This window comes from Anoplopoma fimbria, chromosome 17, assembly GCF_027596085.1.
Source record: "Anoplopoma fimbria isolate UVic2021 breed Golden Eagle Sablefish chromosome 17, Afim_UVic_2022, whole genome shotgun sequence".
NCBI classification, from domain to species: domain Eukaryota; kingdom Metazoa; phylum Chordata; class Actinopteri; order Perciformes; family Anoplopomatidae; genus Anoplopoma; species Anoplopoma fimbria.
In genome coordinates this window covers 14,619,149-14,641,518 of record NC_072465.1, presented here as the reverse complement: position 1 = coordinate 14,641,518, position 22,370 = coordinate 14,619,149, and the positions used below count along the sequence as shown (strand labels likewise).

General features: G+C 39.1%; 1 protein-coding gene across 1 annotated transcript in view; it reads left to right on the top strand.

Moving 5' to 3' along the window:
• The first annotated feature begins 15,381 nt into the window (after positions 1–15,381).
• The window catches only part of col7a1 (collagen, type VII, alpha 1), a 38,789-nt gene continuing 31,800 nt past the window's right edge, over positions 15,382–22,370 (top strand). The window contains exons 1-11 of the mRNA XM_054617645.1: positions 15,382–15,445; positions 15,536–15,716; positions 15,827–15,983; positions 16,074–16,167; positions 16,283–16,441; positions 16,576–16,733; positions 17,034–17,163; positions 17,253–17,372; positions 18,424–18,579; positions 19,331–19,450; positions 19,564–19,707. Of these exons, the coding sequence (XP_054473620.1) occupies positions 15,382–15,445; positions 15,536–15,716; positions 15,827–15,983; positions 16,074–16,167; positions 16,283–16,441; positions 16,576–16,733; positions 17,034–17,163; positions 17,253–17,372; positions 18,424–18,579; positions 19,331–19,450; positions 19,564–19,707 (1,483 nt within the window). The remainder of the gene's footprint in view (positions 15,446–15,535; positions 15,717–15,826; positions 15,984–16,073; positions 16,168–16,282; positions 16,442–16,575; positions 16,734–17,033; positions 17,164–17,252; positions 17,373–18,423; positions 18,580–19,330; positions 19,451–19,563; positions 19,708–22,370) is intronic.

Genomic DNA, 22,370 nt, shown 5'->3' with positions numbered 1-22,370 from the left:
AGCTATAAGTCTCCCATCACTCAGCTCTCAACTCTTTTGTGTATATTTGTCCACCCTGCAGTTCAATGGAGTGAGGAAAGCTGCCATTCACTGATCTGTGTGTGTGTGTGTGTGTGTGTGTGTGTGTGTGTGTGTGTGTGTGTGTGTGTGTGTGTGTGTGTGTGTGTGTGTGTGTGTGTGTGTGTGTGTGTGTGTGTGTGTGTGTGTGTGTGTGTGTGTGTGTGTGTGTGTCCACCAGGGCTGAAAAGATTGTAGAGGGAAGTCTATGTCATTATGTACAAAAAAAGACCATGTTGGAGTCTATTCAAAAGGCTCTTGAGGACAGAAAAGACCTCTCACCCATTATGAGGAATCCCTAAAGCCTTTTTTATTTTTTCCCGCATGCTGCGTTGTATGCTATCTACTGCAGAACTCATTTATCAGAGGAATAAAAGGAGAACATCTCGACGGGTGTGTGTATTATTAATCTGTGCAAGAAAAATGGATATCTATTCATCTGCTCTCACAACATGTATGACTGATAAAAGCGCAGCAGTGTCTTAGTTCCCAGCTGTGTATGTCTGCGAACTGAAGCATAATGATGTGTCAATATCAAATCACCCAGACTGAATTTCACAAAAACATTAGGATGGGCAGGCACAAGGAATCTCTAATCCACGACTTGCCCATTATTGCTCCACTTTTTGCAGTGTCACGAACTGACAGGTCTGAACATGACTGCAAAAGCCAGAAGGGTGGAAAACAAATGACATTGAAAGAGATCGTGGTACAACAGTCGAAACTCCACCCATACACAAAGTGTGGCAGCTTATTGTATATTTGAAATTATTATAACCGCTTAATTTGAAACACAATTTTGTTCAACAACACATTCATCCTCAGCTGATGGGAGAGATTACTCTTTCTGTTGGTTTTAAACTAAAGGTCAGAGAGACTTGGCTTCACTGTTGCCTTGTTGAAGAACAAAAGCTTTCCATTCTGCTTTAAGTATCTAAACCCTCTATGTAAACTGAACTTTGATATTTACAATGTGACTTTTCCTATGAATACTCTGCTTGTTGTTTTCTTCATGTTTTACAGTATATATGGCCATTCTTTATTAATAACTACAAAACTTTTGTCTACACAAGGCTAAACACAATCATGAGTTGATCTGAAATGCACTTAGAGTCTCTGGCTGACTCTCTGCTGCTCTCTGGGGACGATGTAGTTTAATGACATACTGTTAAAAATGAGCATGCAACATTGAGAGCTGTACTGCATACTATAAGTATGTTCAGTGCAGTCTTCTCAGTTTGACATCAGGCCTTGAAAATATTCCCTTTGCCATATTTATTAATGAAGAGTAACACTTAGCCTCTGTTTCTATGTCTGCAGCCACATTAATTGGCTGTAAGCACAAACAGGACAATTGTCTAGTTAGAGTTTCAGTGGATATCCATTCCACTGTTATGATGATAGTCATGTCATAAGAACAAGATACAATTCTCTGCCTTCCTAAACTTCTAAACTACAGTTTTTGCTCACACTGCTAGAATAGAGATGAATCAAACTTATGTTGTCCCATGCTGCCCTCTACTGGTGGTGCAGTACATCTCAGGCTGCACAAATGTGTCACATTTCAAAAACCACTGACCTAATATACTATATATACAATTATACCATAATTTTAGATTTTTATTCCTTGAAAATTAATTTCTTTTAGTTTTATATTATCTTGTTACATTTTCATGCTCAGCTTTTAAAAGAGACGGTCTCTATTAACCTGAGATGATGCTACCTTACATTATTTAATCGTCTATAGATGAAGGGCATTTTTTGCATCATCAAACAAGATACTTTCGGATGTTGTAAAAAACTGCAAACACCAATATTCACACATACACACTCTAAGAAGCACACAGTCTTACATTTACTTTCTGTTGGACAGATATACATTGGCATGTTACCTCCACTCATAGAGGCGGTGCTGCTTCTACTCAAACTCATCATACACTTATGTTCTGCCTTTTACTGTACCCTTCATTTATTTCCCTATCATTATGTGCAGGCACCATTAATAAAGTAAAGTCATTGCAATCCACTGATAAGATTCATTGACTCCCTCAAAGTGGACAAAGAAGAGGTAACTCGATATTAACACTCCAGGCTTTCTCTGCAATAATTGCTGATGTAAAATTAATTTGTACTTCTAGCCTGAAACACTAGAGGACCTCAGAGAGTTGTTGTGTTTACACAGAGGATAAGAATAAACACTACATTCAAATGAGACAGATGGTTCTCTTAGAAAGCCAGGAAATGTTTGTTTAAAATGAGGCAGTGTGAGGATTTTCTTAGTCATCTCTCTGAAAATCAAAAGAGGGATTAGACAGTCACTACACACACCCCTTTAGCTAGACCTCAACATTGGCCACCTGTGACTATTGTTGATTTACATTCATGTGTCTGACTGGTGTAAAAAGCTCAGTATGAGCCACTGTGGTTTAAGTTCCCAAAGTCTGCCATGTTTGTTTATTCAATATTTGCTGAAATTTGACTTTTTTGTGTTGTTTACCACATCTGCAGTCAATAGTTTCTCTTTAATCTAAGAAGGATACAGAGGTTGATACAAGTTGCAAGAAGATACTTGCATGTGTAAGTGTCTAATGCAAACATTACAATGACAGCAGTCCATACTTAAGTCCAGAGATAAATACTCTGGAACATGAATAACATCACAATATTAGTGGCTTTCTACGACTGAACATATTTATTAATAAAGAGTAAGACCACAACCTCCTTCTATGTCTGCAGCCACATCACTTGGCTTTTAACACAAACAGGACAATTAAAGCTTCAGTGGATTTCCATTCCTCAGTTATAATAACATTCATATCATAAGAACAAGAGACAAACTCTAGATGAATATCTTTTGAAACTCTGCAACATAAGCTTTAGATTTATCGCACAGGCATGAGAGTATCATCCTTTTCTTCTAACTCTCAGCAAAGTGAATATGTGTTTATCCCAAAACATTGAACAATGCCTTTGTTGAGGATCCTGTGGGACCCAATGGTAAGCTGTTAAATTAATTCAAGTACAAAAGTGTGAACACTGCAATTATCAGTTCATCTTTCACTTGAATGACTCAAGACTCTCAGAGAGGAGTTGATGTGCATCTGCAAACACACACGCATCCATAACTCTTGTTAGCGAAGCAGCAGCTCATCATGGTGGTATTTAACACAGAATGTAAAGCCTCTAAACCCTGTTGTTAGAGAGAGTTATGGGTCGCCTTGAAAGATAAAGAGGTATTATTTCAAAAAGGTAAGGTTAAGTAAAAGCAGGACCACACCCAACATGTGAAGGAATGTGGTTCCAGAAGACTTAACTGATTCAAATGTTTATCTCTAAGTAATGTTGTAAATTTTGCTATTTCACTTCTTTTTCTTTTGTTAATGATGTGGAGTATTGTTATATTTGTTCAATCCTGAGGTTTTGCCTGTAAATCTTTCAACGTTTCAGATCTTCCAGCCAAGAGCAACAATGCCTACCAGTGCAATTATTGAGGAAACGAAGAACCAAGACACACTGGTGAATCATCAAAGATGGTACCTTTGTCTACATCAGTGTGTTCAGACATGTTATCTACTCTGTTATTAGAAACTTGGTATTAACATCCGCTGCTGCTTTCTGTCTGTTTTTTTCGACGGGTCATTAAGTACATAGCACAGAGCTTTGGAAGTCACGTTGTTACAGTGGAAAAAAATAATCAGAGTCTTTGATAAATACCTTGGAAGCACAATGTGGTGGTATAAAAAGAGAACACTTTTATCAATTTATAGTCCTGTTGTAGAATGCATAGACATGGGTTTTCTGTTTAGATGTTGTTTTTTAATCCTTATAAAGAGTACATGTATGCTCTTTATTAACCTCAAGGTCTTATTGGTATCAATAATTGTCAAAATGTGTAACCATTTGTAGTTGGCATGTCAAAACTTTCTAACTGGCAATTCTTAGGAAATTTTTCAAATACAATTTGACGTCTGTGACTGTGAGAGCAGATCGGTATGATAACATGACGTGTTTTGTGTACACAGGCCTTATGCAAGGAGAGTTAACATTTACTATCACAGCACTGCACCTGATTAAGGTCTAAGTTCATCCATTTCCAAAAGAAGCTAATATAAATGATCATAATAAAATAGTTAAGGATCAATATGAACATCTTCTGAACAATTCTTACAGGAAGCTGTAATTTACAAAGACTGGTGTTTAAAAATATTAAATGCTGCTGACATGTATTCAAATTATTTTAAAGGTGTTGTAATAAATTTTAAACTGACTTTATGCCAACAGTGTCTTCACCTCCTTAAAGGAACGATATACTCCTAAATAAAATACAGCAACTGCTGGATAGAGCAATAAAATATCTTACACTGTGACAGACGGTAATTTGTGACTCTACTACTTACTTACTGACATTTTTCTACATTACAATACAGCTGAATGCCCTAATATGTTTTTTTGTCTGCTAAATGCAGGTTTCAGTCAAAGCTGTTCACTTAGTTCACTTCTAAGCGCTTATCAATAACATTTGAATGCTTTGAATGTTATTCACCAATTGTCTGTTTTCTTCATTGTTATACAATACCACATATTTTATTCACAATTCTTCTCTTTTTTTGTTTCTGGGCAGCATGTGTCGTGTCTTTATGCCCATATGTGCTGCGTGTGTGCAAATATGTAGCAATGCTTGCATCATATTCTAACCATGGCTTCAGAGCAGAGAACAACCTCACAGCGCTTCCTTTCAGCTGTTTCTAGTTTTATTTATGAGATGTCACTCTGTGGTGTTTCTAGTATCCTATCAAATTTTTGATATTTGTAAGGAGGCCTTATATTTCAAATATTATCAACATTTTCTTGACCTATTAACAAAATAATCCTTCTACATTCTACAAAAAGTAGGTTTTTGACAAAGTGTCACTTATTATATATTTAAAGCATCTGTACATATTCTGTAATTATACCTTGATTTTAAAGAAAAAATCAATATTTTGGAAAATAGTCTTATTTGCTTTCTTGCCAAGAATGAGATGAGAATAATATAGAGTTAAGGTAATTTAGCTTAATTGAAGACTGGTAATGGCCAAACAGCTGGCTCTGCCCAAACTCCAAAAGTAAAGCAACAAATGTGACCTACCAGCACCTTTAAAGCTCACAAGTTAACAAGTTTTATCTTGTTTCTTTTATCTGTACAAAAGAAACAATTCACCTTTTTACAAAAAGGTTCTAATTACTAGACGTATGTACTTTTTTGGACCAGGATCAGTTACTTCACGGATGTCTTTGCTGGTTGCTTGGCAACTGGTCCTTGCCCTTAGACTGACCTAAAGCCTGAACCAAGTCTAGCAGACTGTATTTCTAAAATAAACTACTACCTGTCAGCATTTATGACTTTGAAGTGTATAGCACTTAAATATTCAACTACAACAACCAGAATAAAGTGTGAGGGCCAGTTTGTGCATTTATGCCATAAAGCGCAAAAAAACAATTGATTTAGGTCATGACATGATCCCTATTCCAGCTCCACCACCATGCCAACATTTCAGTTTAACATTCCAAACTGGCCTCATGCACCACAATTGGGCAAGAAAAACAATATTTGCTGCACACATTGAACGTCCATATGGAAAGATACAGCCACCAAACTGTGACCACTCATATACTGTATTCTTATTAAATCTGTTCAATTGATAGACAGTTTTCAATATATTTTTCTAGTCCAAGCGTAACATGTAAAATTGTACATGCTTCAAAAAATTTCAGTTTCTTTGCTTTCTCCTTTCCCCTATTTTAATCACAAGCCTCTATAATGGAGGTATGAGAGCAGGTCACTGTGCTATATGTCACCTGGACAGGTGGTATTTGGAGAGAAAGCTGCAGGCGATTGAGGATCACAGCAAGAGAGCCTTGCTCTTTATCAGCTTCTCTCCTCTCAAACCCTGCCTGAAAGATCGAGGAGAGAACCTGTGAATTCCTGCCTCGTGATGAGGTAAACCATCCCTCCTTCCCTTTATAAAGCTGAAAGGGAAAATGACTCCCTACAGGGAAACAACTGCACATTCCTGTAATATCTCCTATCCCCCATGTTGTCACACATCTTTAAATCCAGTTAAATCAGCTTAACATGTAGAGCTACCAGTTGTGGAGGAGAGACTGAATGGGGAGATCAGGGTTAATCACAAAAGAAAGCAAAGAGGACAGACATCACATGTCATCATTTAGTCTCTTTGCATTCCTATCTCCATCTGGAAAAAAATTAAAAATTTAAAACAACAAGTAAAATGTGACAAATCCTTTTCCTCATATATTATTTTCTAATTACAAATTGATTAAGTTTCAATAGAAAAAATTCTAAACTAAATCATTCACCTTTCTAATAAAAACAGACTGCATATTAATATGATTTTTGTTTTGAAGGATCAAGGAATCTCATTGTGAAATTAAAGGTACTGTCAAGAGATGACAATGATAAATGTTTGTATAAAGGGATAATCAGACATCTGTTAGTACATCTATGTAGTGAAATTATGATTTACCCATTTTTTTTAAGTATTTAACTCCAAACCAATCCCTCATAAAAACATGCTCACACATGCTGACAGCAGCTTGCTAGTAGGAGTTCAGTATCACATATAACAACAAGTTGCACTTCATGCCCACTTTACTCCTCTTGTTTCAATATATCTGGTTTACTGGGTCCTTCTGCCAGCCCCTCCACACTGAACCCTCGCATGAGAAGTGAAAACGCTGCAGACAATAACAGAAATTGCTCACTGTTTGCCAAAGCATTTGTTGGAGATCTTATGATATCTGTTCACTGACATCTTGTCCTGGCTTCAAATGTATGAAATAATATTGTGGAACCTGAGATATGATACCCTACATGTGATTTTTTCCCCCACCTTTTAGGTGAGTTTGCTGAACATGCAATTACATTATTTCGTTGTTTTATAGCGAACCCTGTTTAACATTCACATAGTCAAATCCTTATAGTAGTGTTAAAATCATATGAGCTACTGGTTGCTGAACAAATCCATCAAAAAAATTGGTGATTGGGTAACCGTCTTCATGCACAATGTACCTCTGGCGCAAACTTGCCTTCATAACCTTCATCTAGTTTATTTTTTGAGCCTGGTTATGATTAAGACAGAGGGATGTCACATGGCACTGTGTGGAGGTGGAACATCGTGTGCAAAGTGCTAATTGAAGCAGTTTAAACCACAAGTCATCCTGTCCTTGATGTCCTTAACCAACACAGGCAAAAAAAGCAGTGTTGGGAGAACACACATTCTAGAGCTGGAATGTGTTTTTATTAGTGCAGCATGGTTACGGGTTCAGCTTCGTTGGCTGGTTTAAAGATCCAGAGCTACATAACACATCTGCCTCGCACAGATTTATTTCGAGCGCTGTCTGCTTGCCTGCCTGGATAGCTGTTTACACCAGCCTGTCTTCTCTATCTCTCTAAAAACACAGAACAAGATGAACTTTAAACCAGTGGCTAAGATTAAATGGATGTAAAGAAATACACCATCCATCTGAACAGCAGGTGTGTTGTCAAGGCTGTTTTTATCCGAAAAATTAGGGGATGAAACATGCATTGATGACAAAATGTATTACACATGGTACTACTGACATATGATGAACAGTACATAGCAATGGTAAGAGTACACCAACATAAAGAACATAAAGAAATATCAATAGTATTTCCTTTGGCTTCACCTACCAAAGTTAAATGCCATAGTAATATGTTCTCTAATGCTAGAGGGTCACTTTATCTACGATAACAAAGGCACCAAATGAACAATCAAGGTATCAAGAAAGAGGAAGAACTTCCCTTTAAACAGCTAAGCTGATCCCACTTATGTTTGAGTTATTCTTTCATGTGATGCATTCCTAGTTATTCTATGCATCTACAGATTTTTGTATTGTCAAGGAACTTGGAGGTCTTCAAATGTATTCAATAATACGTGAATAAACCACGTGGTTTGACAGTAAATAAAGGCAATCTTCGTGAAATCATGTAACCCTGAGCCTGAAAAGTAGCGAAATAGTTTGGCTAATGTTTCTGCTCCGCATGGATACATGTGTTGCTTGCAGGCAGGAGCAGGGAGGGACAAGAGGAAAAGAGTATGAGGTGGGGAGAAGGGGAGAAGGGGGAAAAAAGCAGAAAGGGAGAGCTTAGGACTCCCCTTCAGGCATCTGAACAAGTCTGGACTGTTCATCTGCTGCTTGTGTTGAGCTAAGCAAGGCAGCCTCGGGAATCATAAACAGCGTTTTTCTTCTGCATGGATTCAGCGACAGGAGATCAGTTATTAAGCTGCAGTGATTGATTGTGGAGTTGCCCTTCGCTATTTCTTTTTCTTTTTTTTTGAAGCAGTGACCCTGGGCACCGCTGACTGGGAATACCACTGTGTGTCCAGACGCTGCACGGAGAGCTAGGGCTGGATATGCCACAGGTGGAAAGGTGAGGAGCGGCAGGCTGTGAACACGGTGCACGGAGCAGAGAGCACCCGAGTAAGAGGAGGCAGAGGCGGGGAGATGAGGTCCTGACCTGGGCTCCCTGGCAGCCCTCCTAATAAATATACATTTATGGGGATAGCGGTGCTAATCGGGATTAGAGTTGTGCACAATTTGCTAAATGCATTCTTGCATTACTTTTAAAAAAAAAAAATGTATTGGTGTTTATGTCTGCGAGATCTTACATGTATGGATGCAAATATCGACATTGATTTACTTTGCATGTGCATGCTGGTGAGCGATAACTCGTACACGTTAGAGCACTTATCTGAATTGTAGCCAATGCACCACTCCTTAGCTTATTGCCTGCCCTGCAGCAAAAGCCTTGACTTTGAACAAGACCGAGCAGAACATTTATCACCTAATTTTCACCCTTTCTGAAATTGAATTTCTCAGAATCCCACAGACGATTCAGTGATTGGACTTAAAAAACAAAGTGATGCATTTTAAATGAGTGAATGTCTAACCCCAACAAATCCTGTTATTAAACTCCTTTGCACTGCCTAGATTAGTTTTAATTACAGTTGCACAGGCCATCGTGGGGGTGTACTACAACGTTGACCTCAGCTGAACTCATTTAGTTATAGGGCATTACTCCTGACACAGAGGAAGGGACTCTCACTCCTCCGTTTCCCCCTTTGACTTTATGTCTCCATTGGTTTCAATTTTCTTTTCCACTTCTTAGTGCATCCGTCTCTTTGCTGTGGTTTGGCTCAAGAAATCCCCTATTAACTTGGGACTTATAATAATGTCTGAAAAACCTTTAGCAGGACTGATTAAACTCTTCCTCTCTGACTCACCGTCAGCCTCCCACTCTCTCACTCATCTTTTCATTCACTGCACTGCTGCAGCCTTGCTTGGTTAAGTTTTTTGCGTGCCATGCTGTGGCATAAAAAATGGCTCTGGACTGATCCCAAGTGTGTCATCTTTTGAGGGCTGCTGCTGGTTACTGTGTCTGTTTGTAAGGGAACAATCTTGTTTTCCATTATTTTCAGATCTTCATGACTTTTTAAGAGTAATACTTTAAATAATTTAATCAACAATGGGCTTTTTGTGGAAAACCTTTGCAGCCATAAATTCTTTTTTTAGTGGACATGTGTATTTTGATTGTTACTAGTGCTTAAATGTCTCTTTACTGTGTTTATGTTGTATTAAAATAGCTACAAGCTAGGGGATATTGACTTTTTGTCTCCATTCATTCATTTCTATGAATGAGAATAAGATAACCTATTGATGAATGCAGTTTTTCCCTAATGTATTCCATCTGGCTTTTGTTTGCTGTGATACAAAGCTTGTGAAATACTTAAAAAGGATGATAAGATCAGTACTTATTTTGAAAGGGGTCATGGAAGATTTTCTAAAGCTGCCTGTTTTTTAAGTACTTTTGTTTAGTTTGGATGAATAAAACAGACTAATGATCCATTACTGGTGGACGTGAGGGACTCTGTACTTGACCTGAGGTTAGAGGTCAAAGGTGACAGAATCAGTCTACCCTGCTTTTAATTCCCAGACAGCCCCGGAGTAATGCTCCTCTGTTCTTGCCACCAGAAGCTTCTGGCATCCAGGTATACAAAATTGTGGTGTGTGAGCAAATTTGCGGGAGACTTTGGTAATTTACTGTGACAGCCCGTACTCCCTTGACCCCTCCGTCCCCTTGTCCAGTTGGGTCACTTTCTGTCCCTGGTGACTGATGTTGTGCTGAGGGAGCCTGGCTCTTACACAATCCTGCACTCTGTCACATTTCAGTGGCCTGTGGCCTGCCGCCCCCCTGGGAGAATGGCATCTCTACTAAACCACAACTCTGTGATCCTGCCAGAGCAGAGCTTTCACAAAGCACAGGCCAAGCTCTGTACAGCTCCCACCAGAAGCTCTGGGATGAGCCCTAATCTTGTTTTCTTCCTGTCCCTGAAAAGTCCTTTTCTTTCTCTGTCAGGTTTTTTTTCAACACTAAGTCCTCACTTGATACCTGTTGTGGATGGCTTTTAGCTGCACTTTGCTACTAAGACATTGGCATTTAACCCATGTGTTTGGTTTAATTACCAGGTGGCTTATGGTAGGTGTGGCAATATCCATAAACCAGGTACTTCATCCTTTTATAATCCCAGGTGTGGAGGCCAACCTAGGAATGGTCTTGATGAATATCTTTACATATGCTGTAATAAAAAAGGAGCTCATCAGAGGAAGCAGGTTACTCCCACAATTGGCATGTGTATTATTCGAGCAAATATATAAAAAAGATGTACTAGCAGGATTGTATTTACTCACAGATTAGAACAGGGTCTGAAAATAGAGCAGGGTGTGTGGGTGTGTTGTGGGAGTGGCAGGAAGAGGAAGAAATCTGTGCTTTTTGATGCTTTTAACGTTTACTGCCACTGCTTAAAGTAGTCAGATGGTGTTTTTAAGTCATTAATGCCTTTAAATTATGATCCGTTAAGTTAGCCAATATGTAAGTGCTGAGAATAGGTTGTGGAAATGGACTGTGGTCTCAACACCTGGTTTACATAATGAAGCCTGAAATAAACATTGTTTAGATGTGGCTCTTAAGGAGCTAATTGTACATAATTTAATTTTATAGGTGTAGAAGTCTTAAAAAGAAATACTTTGAATCTTTAAAAGGGAAAGGGGCATTACATTTGGTATATATTAAGTGTTATGTTGGTGCTGCATGCTTGTGCGCTCTACATCTTACAGAGGGAGCAAACATATATGTCTACTTATGGTCTTCTGGCTTCAGGCAACATTTGAACGGCCAATGGATCGGGTGACTATTTTTAGTAATGTAAGTTTTTAGAGTATTGCTGTACTGTCAGTACTATACTATACAATGTATGAAAGTATTTGCTCAAGTATTGTTCCAGAAAGACCAAACCCTAGAACTTTCTTGCGTTATTTCTTCAAGGAATAGTAAGACATTATGGGAAATTTGATAATTTGCTTTCTTATAGAGAATTCGATCAGACTCTCATGTCTGTAGGTAAATGTATAGCTACAGCCAGGAGACATTAGCTTAGTTTAGGATAAAAACTGAAACCGGGAAACGGCTAGCTTGGCTCAGTCTAAAGTTAACGAAATCCACCTCCCAACACCTCCAAAGCCCAATAATGCACATGATGTTATATGTTGCTTGTTTAATTCATACAAAAAGTGTAAAACTACAATTTGTGGTTTCATGAGGTGTTTTGTGCTAAATTATCTCTCGGCTGGGTTCAGTGAATGAAAACACAATGTTGTTTTTGCTCTTTTAGTTTTTGTAATGATTAAACAACTGATAAAGCTGTTCATCCCTGTCTCCAGTATTTCTGCTAATATCAGGTGGCTGGTTTTAGCCTTCTATTTACCAGACAGTTATGATATTCTTCTCATCCAACTCTTAGCATGAATGCTAACAGATATATGTGAAACCATTGGTAATAGCTATTCTAATTACCAAAATAGTTGTCATGCAGCATTACATCAAAGTGGGAGCCATTCAATGTATTTTTCTGTCTGCTGAATGTATTCAGGCCTGTCAGCATGCGTCAACTACAGCTTTCTTTCATGTGGGCTAGTTCTGACGATGGAAACCCTGACAGTCAGTCTGGTTCAGGTCAGTGTTCTAGACAGCAATGAAAACGACCCAATTCCAGATGCTGACATCACTTATACATTTGGTCTCATCAACATAAGTAGCTTCTCTGGGTTTTGATCTGGGGAATGTTTACTCTAGCTACCGTAGGTCTACAGAGTAGATCAGAGGTTTTGTTTTGTTGGCTCAACATCTTTCAGCTATTTGCAGTAACTGCTGTGTTGTAACCGCTGTGTCCTCAAAATGGTACATATGATTCATAAGGTTCTGGCATCTGCATTCCAGACATGCAGTAATAAAGTTTGAGGGTGTTATCGGTCATGCTGTGGAGAGTGGTATGAACAAAAAGAGTCCAATCTGATAAAAGGACTTTGAAGTAGTTTATCTGTTCTGATGAGGCAAATGAGGACACACAGAGAGATGTCTAGGCAGCATTGCATTATTGGTTTGTGTCTCTCTGCACATATGTTTATGTGTCTTAGTGTACCATGTGTCCTTGTCAAATTTAGACCTAGTGATAGTGGGCATGCACATTTGTGTAAATTATAAACATCAACAAATTCTTGGAATGTTTTTTAACCAGTTGGTGTTTGACACTGAGCATTAGTGAAGATTTAGTCTCCTGAAATACAATTTTTTCAGATTTTATGCAAGACCCTTGTGTCATTAATGAGAAGATATCTTGCCTTTTTTTGATTGGACATTTTAGGACAGAAATTTGAATTAACACTTATAAAATGTTATTTGTTTGTTGACCTATATACATGTTTCCATTTAAAGAAAACCATAATGGTCTATGCGGACAGCTCATGCCTGTATTAAAGGCCAATGCATTCAGGATGAGTGCAGAACCACAATTCATCCACCAGATGGAGATGTAGAACATGGAAGGTTTAAGGATAGGCTGTTTTGATAATGGAGGAGGTCCCAGTCAAAATACTCTTCCAAGTCATGGAAAGTAAAACAGACTGATTGAATCCAATCAGAAATTATCCAGAGACATTGGAGTAGCCATTACCAGAGTTGATATGCCCTCTAACATAAATTTGTTCACAAAACAGCAAAGATAAAAGAGGTAAGACATCATTTATGGTTATGGCCGTGTTCAGCTGGTTTAGTCAGCTTTGATCGTAGACTTGTAAGACTCATACCGTTGGAATCTGCGGAGTCTCAGCTTTCATGATGACATATCATTTGTGCGGGTACAAAAATCTCTAGCACCACTATACGCAAATTATGTTGCTTTGTGTTTGAATTGATGTTTTGTTGAGGTAAAATTATCCTGAGCTTTTAGCCAATCTTCTTCCCATTATGTGGTAGTGCAGAGTGAATATGTTGCTATATGTTGCTATATGTTTAACAACGTGTTTGCTGCATGTGTAAAACTGCCCCCAGCACCAGGGGCGCTTGTTGAGGAAAATCTATCTGATAAAGGTTGTATGAAGTCAGTGTGGGGGTCAAGGGACCCCCAGAGGAAGGATATGTTGAGGAAAATCAATCTATTATACAATTTTATATAACTTATGTTGAACCCCAATAACCTGTTTGATGAAATCATCTGTGGGAATGAGGGAGACAAGCGATTCCCATAAACAGGGGTAACATCGCGCCAGGAAATATGAATAACATAATTTGTCCTGCCAAGAAGGTTAAGATGACCTGACGTTAAAGAAGCAAACAGGATGCAAGTGAAAGGCCAGATGTGCTTTGTTATGGTCCAATCGACTAGACGTGATTGGCTAAAAGTAATGTAAGAGGGGCGGGATTAAGAGTATATAAAATATGATGAAGGGACTAACGTGTTTGATTTTGTTGTAAACTCGTCTGCAATAAAATATCCCCACTGGTTGCAAACTCCAAGAACTGCATCTCTTCATTGGTTTTCTGCCACAACACGCTCTGGTTCATTTAAGTTACAATGTATCAACAGTGCTTGATAGACAATGTTGTTCTGTCTTTATAGTTGAGAAATAAAAGCTTGATGACAATGCCAATAAAATTAAGCGTTTAAGGAGAAAAATCCACATAGATTAAGATGGTTGATGCTGGAGTGGTTGGTCCAAAGGGACGCTTGCCCTGCTTTTTCACATGCGATAGTTGTTGAGGCTGTTTCATATACTGCTCATTACTCACCAACAATATCATTGAAGTGTGGTGATGAGAGCCAGAAAACATGAAATAATTCATCTGGGTTACACAGTGTGGACTTGTTTTTCTGAATCTGAATAGACCATATTGTAACCATTTTGGAGCATAGTATAATTCATATTTCATTAACTTGAGTTTCGGGTATGGTGGTCAGGGAGCATGAGTTGTTGTGTATACATGTATACATATGTTTCATGCTTAAAGTTAATAGGTATGATGATATTTTCACTTGAGATCATCATCCATGGTGATATTGTACCTTCTAGAACACATAAGCAGGACAACAGCTCTTACTTGGAAGAGCAAAATGGGACTGGAATAAGCTGTTTGCCTTGTTTGTGTACATCTACTAGGAATAATATTAACTTGTGTTAATCTGTGGGCGGGTTGTACTCAGACAGATCAGCTTTGCGCTAATGACTTCATAATTTTGCCTTAGCTTACACTACAAGCTCCAGTTTTGGTCATTACGCTATTCTTAAGAAATATTTATTCAGAGTGCTACGACAGTGGTAACACTCACTGAAACTGTATTATGCAAATAGAACTTGGACCTTAAACAGACGCCTGACTGGTATAATAAAGCAGACTTTACTCTGTAGTCAGACAGACATTTAGAAAAAGAAAACATGTTCAAAGGGAAGAGGCTGGCAGGCAGGCTATCAAAGATGCTAGGTGGTTTAGAACAGGTACGGGCAGGAACAATGGCTATAACTCCAAAGAAACACAGACAATCTGACAAATAACAGGGCTGAACCACCCTCAACATATACAGAGGAACAAATGACTAATGAGCTGCAGCTGAATAGTAAGTAGCTGAGGGCTTTATTTTATTGGTTACAACACCGACAAATATAACCTTGAAAGTCAAGGAAACAAGGAGTAGTAGTTATTGCAAAAAACGAGGCCCATCAATGTCTGCAAGCATGAATACCCAAAGATTTTTTTTTTACTACCAATCAATGGATGAATGTTAACAGACAATTAGAAAGACGTATAATATCACTATATTGTAATGTGGTCAGACTGTTTTGCAGTGAGTTAAAATAGTTTGTGACATAATTAAATCGTTTTTGTGCTCTTTGTGCACCCAGGTTGTGAAGATGTGGAGCTGGTTTTTCACTGTGACCGTCCTGCTCTCCTCCATGAAACGGATTGAAGCTCAGGGTATAAATAACTCTCCTCCTCAAAGTGTTCTCCTCCGTTGTGTGTCTGTTCATGTGCTCACATGTTTTCTCCATCGCTTTGTATTTACAGGCAGGTGTAATAATGTGCAGGCAGCAGATATTGTTTTCCTTGTTGATGGGTCTTCCAGTATTGGCCGAGCTAACTTCCTGCAGGTGAAAGGCTTTATGGCTGGAATCGTCAAGCCATTTGCCAGCTCTGTCAGTGAGACGGGTATTCGGTTTGGGGTCATACAATACAGCGACACCTCCAGGTGATTGACAGGATTAATATTCACCTCATTACTTTCCTGTGCATGCAATAGCAAAGGATCTTACTGCAGGTGCGGAAATGTGTATTTAATGTGCATTTATCCCCTTCCAGAGTTGAATTTACATTTAGTACCTACCTGGTTGGCACTGAGCTGATCAATGCTGTAGAGAATCTGAACTATAAGGGTGGAAACACACGGACTGGTGCTGGTCTCAAGTTTGTCGCTGATAACTTCTTCAACCCTGCGTCCAGTCGGGATGTACCAAAGGTCTGAGGAGCAGCCATTCTTTTGGGGTTCATAATAACATAGCACCTCTTGTGTTATCAATTCTACCTATGGGTCCGCTTTAACTTTCAGATCACTATCCTGATCACAGACGGAAAGTCACAAGACAGTGTGGAAGAACCAGCACAGAAGCTGCGCAGTCAAGGAGTGCATGTTTTTGGAGTCGGTAGGTGTCTACCATGAAGCCTCTCCTTTCTTACTCAAAGTATTTTTTTTTAATATTCTTGCTTCTGAGCCACGGTGATTTTCTTTTTGTTTTGCCAATTTCTTTGGTTTGTTAGGTATAAAGAGCGCTGACCAGAATGAATTGACTCAGATTGCCTCCCAGCCCAGCAGTGATTTCACCTCCTTTGTTGGGGACTTCAAACTGCTGAACACTCTTCTTCCTCTTGTGAGCCCACAAGTGTGTTCCAAAGCAGGAGGAGTCTATGCTAGTGATGGTATGTGGGTTACCTTAAATAACAAGAAATCAGTATTACAAAATACTCGCTCATAACAATGTTATTGTGAGAGTGCAAACCTGCATTTAGTTGTATCTGTCTCATCCTGCTTCCACCCTCTTCTCTCCTTTCAGAGGCCTTTTCAGGTCCATCGAACATTCAGTTCACAGGCCAAACATCTGATACTCTCAGGTTTCGCTGGAGTGCAGCAGGGGGGCCTTTGAGTGGCTATGTGGTCCAGTATGTGCCCCTGTCCGGTCTGGGTCAACCTATCTCAGCAGAGCTGCGTCAGGTGAGTCCAGGTGTTGGATTAGTATTCCTGACACATGGAGAGGACCTAGATATAAGTAGCCAGTTGCAAGAGAAAAACATGCCTTTAGGCTGAGTTTAAACATGTCAAATGGGTGGATCTTCTTTGTGTAGATGCTGTAGCGATAAAAATTTGGCAGAGCAAAGAGTGAAATTCCCTTCTCCTGGCAGACATGATGCAGATAGAGGAATGCCATGGCTTACCCATCTATTTCAGTCATTCACTTTGCAAAAACCTGTTTTAGGATTGACTGCTTACAAAAAATGACCTCTCTCTCTGCAGGAGACTGTCTCTGCCAGTCAGAGGACCTTTACCGCACAACAGCTGAGGTCAGGAACCGACTACCTGGTGACTGTGATCGCCCAATACCCCAACAGTGTGGGGGAGTCTGTTTCTGCAAAGCAACGAACCAGTGAGTACAAAGTGAAGGAGAACAGAACCCTTGCTGTTGAAGCTTTTACAGTCATACACCCGCAGTGTCTTTTTTTTATCCTCATATAGGGTCTTTGCCAGGGGTCACCAGTCTCCGCCTGGTCCAAGCAGGCTTCTTCTCTCTTTCTGTGGGCTGGAGTCAGCCTTCGTCTCCTGTGCAGGGCTACAGACTCACATATGGACCACGAGGTCAGGCACACACTTACCTGTCTACCTTTTCTTACTCTTTCTGTGTGCCAACTTGTGTTTTAATAACACTTACAGTACATAAGCAACATCTCCTCTTTTGAACCTAAAAAAAACTGCCTCAACGTTTTTCTGTTGCAAAACAAATCTTGGTAGGATAAATAATTATAGTAAAAATGAGAGAGGAAATTAAGCTACAGGACTGAATAACAGTTATCCTTTGGCGGCAAGTTGGAAACATGTCAAAAAATGTAGAGCAATCAGGGCTGAGTATGGGGAACATGAGCTTCTCTATCACCTAACCTCCCTCAGGCACTGGCTGTCAGTTAAGATTCGTATTGCCCAATCATAACTTATATATTAAATACATGTTTATCATCATCAGGCTTGAAATATGGATAGAGAGTGAAAACCTTCACCTACATCTTGGATCGTCAGTAATTTTTTCCTCACATTTCTAGAGACAGGGTGTGGCATAGATCATAACAGTGTCAAGATGTCTAGGTGCTTATTCTGTGATTCAGGAGAGAAAAGTGGCTCCTGAGGGCTGATATAAACAGTTTCTCCCTCTGAACATGTGGCAGGAGTGCCAGTCTTACATGGAGATCCTCCTCTGACTAGTTAGGTTGGCATGTAAGTGAGAGTATTTAAATGATGCCAGCATGTTTCCTTCACTGATATGAGTTTAATGTTTCTACGTGTTACTGTGTTAGCTGTTACTCGCACTGATAATTCAAACAAACAAGACAGATACTGACAGGCACCCACGCACACACATGACATGTAAACACATTCACACACAGACGTGCAAGTCCTCTGAACAATACTTCTTTACAGTTGGCTGGCTGCCATACTTAGGCTTTGTTGCGCTGAGGTGAGAATGAGGTAAAGTGGATGAAGTGAGGACAGCTCATATATTTTTAAGCTTGTTATCAGCTATTTGTCTAATGATAGTCTGTACAGTATAATTTGTGATTACTATTAGTGCACTAATTGATCCTCTGCATGCCCTCCATGCCTACTTGTCCTGTCTATTGTGTGTTTGGGGGAACAGGTCAGCCAGCAGCTCAGCTGTTGGAGCAGTCTCTGTCTGCAGACTCCACATCGGTCACCTTGGAGTCACTTCAGCCCGACACAGAGTACGTCGTCAGCCTCTATCCTCTGTTCCCCCGAAACTCTGCATCCCCGTCCATCCTCAACGCCCGCACATGTGAGTCCACCCTGTGGCCCGTTATATTTCCTTTGGTACTGTTATATGATGATGTAATAGCTATTAGTTTGATCATAATCAGTCGACACAGAATAATACAGTTGTAGATTTTGTGAAAAAGTTACATGATGGAGCAATATTAAACAAGTGTTAGGTACAGAATTTGTAGGACTGGGCAATACGCACAAAATCTTCTATCATGATATAGGTAATTTCATATCATGATAAAAATATATATCACGATATAGCATGTTTTCTGATTATTCAATAAATACAAAGTCTATATGAAATAACCACATGGTTAAGCCTTGTATAGTTTGGTGTGAATTAAATACTTGACAAATGAAAAGTACTGAGTATTAAGTAAGAACTTTAGATCAACATTTACAGCTATAAACTTACTATGTTTAGATGCATACACACAGAGTTATCCGATTAAGACAATAGTTTGACTCAAATACACTGGGGTATTCCTATGAGCAAAATTTCTATCCATTCAGATTTTCTGAGATGTTTGAGTTAGTGTATGCATGTTATTATCAATTTAGACAACATAATTGTATATCATGATATCTTGATATATGATTACATCACATTCAGTTCATTGATGATAAATTATCAAATGTAATCATTAGCCCCAAGTATGCAGTATGTACATTATACAGTTCATGCACAGAATAGAGTCCACATGCATGATGATACAGTCTCCTAGGAATGGGTTTCTGTGTGTTCATGTTTTTGCATGTCTCAGTGCGCCTTGAGCCAGTGCAGCAGTTATCAGTGGAGACGGAGTCAGAGGGCAGTGTTCGTGTGCGGTGGAGAGGTGTTGGTGGAGCGCGGGCGTACCGTCTGGTCTGGGGACCATTCACAGGTCAGGACAAAGCCGACATGAGACAACATCTTGTATTTCTGCAAGTCAGTATTTTTTTTTTTACAAATTTGCATAGACTTATGATTATATTTTTCTTTTATCCGTTCACAAAGGTCGAAATGTCGAGACGGTGGAGGTTGCTGGTGAGTCTCACACTTTGTCCAGACTGCAGTCCGACACTGAGTACATCGTCACGATCATCCCGCTGTATGAGGGCAATACTGAGGGCCCGGTGGCAACCGCCAGGTTCAAGATAGGTAAGTGTTGTTTCAGTAGTTCAACACTAAATAAAACCAGTGTTTCTGTGTTCATTGTACCCTCTTCCCTCTCAACACACACACACACAAACAAAAACTGCTAATTGCGACAAGACACTAAATTCCATTTTTTGTGTGTGTTTGTGCTTCTTAAATTAGTAATTGTAGGTCAATAATACTTGTTGAATAGGTGTTTTCCTTCTATTGTGTCCTGATAAGTGCAGGGACAGGAAGAGGAGACAGACAAGATGGACAACAGTTTTGTCTGCTGTTCGTCTCTCTTCGGAAAACCTTCACGTTACTGTTTAGCTTTGTTTAAGGAACATTTCAAGCACACCTACACACTCATTACACGCACACACCATCTGTCTCTCGTGAGTAAGGCCCATATGGTGTCACTTCAGTGGGACCGTTTTTATTTGAATGAAGGCTGACTCACTGCATGGCCACTGTACCGAGTAGAGAGCCGGAAGAAATGGAGGACTACAAACCTTTGTGTGGCCGAGTTCTGCTATCAAAGAAGTGAGATGTATACAGCGCTCTACATACTGAACACCACAGTAACCTAAACATCAGATGAGCTTGTTTCTCTCTTGTTTGTTCCTGTGTAAACCTGTGAGTAAGCAACTATTTGTTGTGTCTGTTGTTTGGGATGAGTTGTCTGTTCCGTTTCATTTTTTTTTTTTGGTTAAGTGAAAAACACATGGAATGAAGGATTCATCTTTATTTGCTAAATTATATATTTAGCAATACCATTTGGTTCTTGTTAAATCTAGGATGTCTAACAAGTTCTAAACAATATATCAAAGACTGCCTCTCTTTTTAAAGCGGAAGCAATTTTTTTTTTTGGTTGTGTTTATAATTACCAATTTCCCAACCGCTTCAAAAGCTCAGATGCAAATGTGTCATTGAGTAACATTTTAAATTTGTCAGTGTATAGTCTGACTCTCAGGCCTAAAATAGACATCAGTGGGTGACTGTTGCTCATCCAGTGGTCTCTAGGCTTTGGTTTGTGAACTGTTCGCTCCCACTGACACCTGGCATTTTTCTGTTGATTTGCTGACATATTTGTCACACAAACAAGAAAAGACCTGTGTCCACATACAGTATCAGAGAAAAGTATTTGCAGGTCTGACCTGTGTAATAATTTACTGCCTGGAGGGCATTAGGTTTTCCATCCGTCTACCTGTCCTACTCTCATGATTGTGATATCTCAGGAGCGCCTTAAGGGAATAAAGTGATGACATTTTATGTCCAAAAGGTCGAAGGTCAACTTCCTTGTGCCATCATAATGTTCATATCTGGCCACTATACAGCACCATAATAACTCAGGAACAGAAGGGGAGATTGTGACCATATATAACATTTTGTCAGATACTGAATGGGTGACACTAATCCTTGGGTGCCCACCTTAAAACTGGTGATTGTACAGATCTTCTATGCTGCCGGGGTTGAGGATGTGTGTGTGTTTGAAGCTTTCACGTTTTATAATTTGTAGCGTCTTTGCAGCAACATCCATATTTGAAGCATTGTCTACTGGCATGTGTACAACTCTGCGTTCTATTGGAATCAGCTGTATTGGCCGAGCATGTGAACACATACAAGGAATGTGTTTTGTTTCTCTCAATGAACTTGCGCACTAGTAGACACACAGTAGAACAACAAAGCTTAACAAAGTCAAGTAAAATCAATTCTATAAAAAGACAGAGGGGTTCCTGCTGACATTTAGCTACAGTGATTGTCGTTTCACTATGTCGAAGCTCTCTATCTGTCTGAATTTGAATTATACATGTCAATATAGTGATTTCTATTTCGTCAAAAAAAATACACCTCATACCTTTTATTAAATTCTTTCAAACTCTTAACTTAATGTTTTATAATATTCTGGACAGATATGTTTGTACACTGCAACTTCACTGGTTGGCGGAGGCATACAACTGCAAGGTGTTATTCTAGTTTAGTCTTTGTCACAGGGAGTAGTTTTTTGAACCAAGTCCAATACACCTGCAGCCAGAGATGTAAAATCCAAAACTATGTTAGAATATGGGCACCTCCTCAAAACAGTAGTTTTTGTATTATTTCGCAACAGATTCCTGAACCCCAAAGTTATGGCATGAAATTTGTGCGGGTTGTGTAAGTGAATATCTTAAAACAATGAATCTGTTTTTTGGACAAATTAACTGTAGGTTTGGTAGGTTTTCAAAGCGGCATGTTATTTCATGTCCACTGTAGTTTGTTTAGTTGTTCTCTGTTGTTTAACTCTTTTTTTAAGTACCCTAAATGATCTGTTAATATTTATGTTAGGATAATTAGAACAATGCCTAAGAATGAGTTTTTGTTGTTTTTAGAATTGTTATTTGATGTTCTAAATTGATTATGCACTAACTTTGGTTTGTCTGTAGGAGGAACTTCATCTTTAAAAGCAAGGAGTAGAAGCTCCTCAGGGAAAGTTTGTTGAAGTTAGTTCAGTTCAGGTGCAGGCCTGTCGGAAGCTTGCTGCAACTCTTATCTTTTTTTTTAATTGACTTATGGATTTCCTTATTATGTTATTTTGAAACGTTTTTTGTATGTAGTGTAGTGTAGTGTAGTGTAGTTTAGTGTTGTATAATATAGTATAGTATAACCTCACCATTGGTGTAAACTTCAAATAAAACAAAGATTAC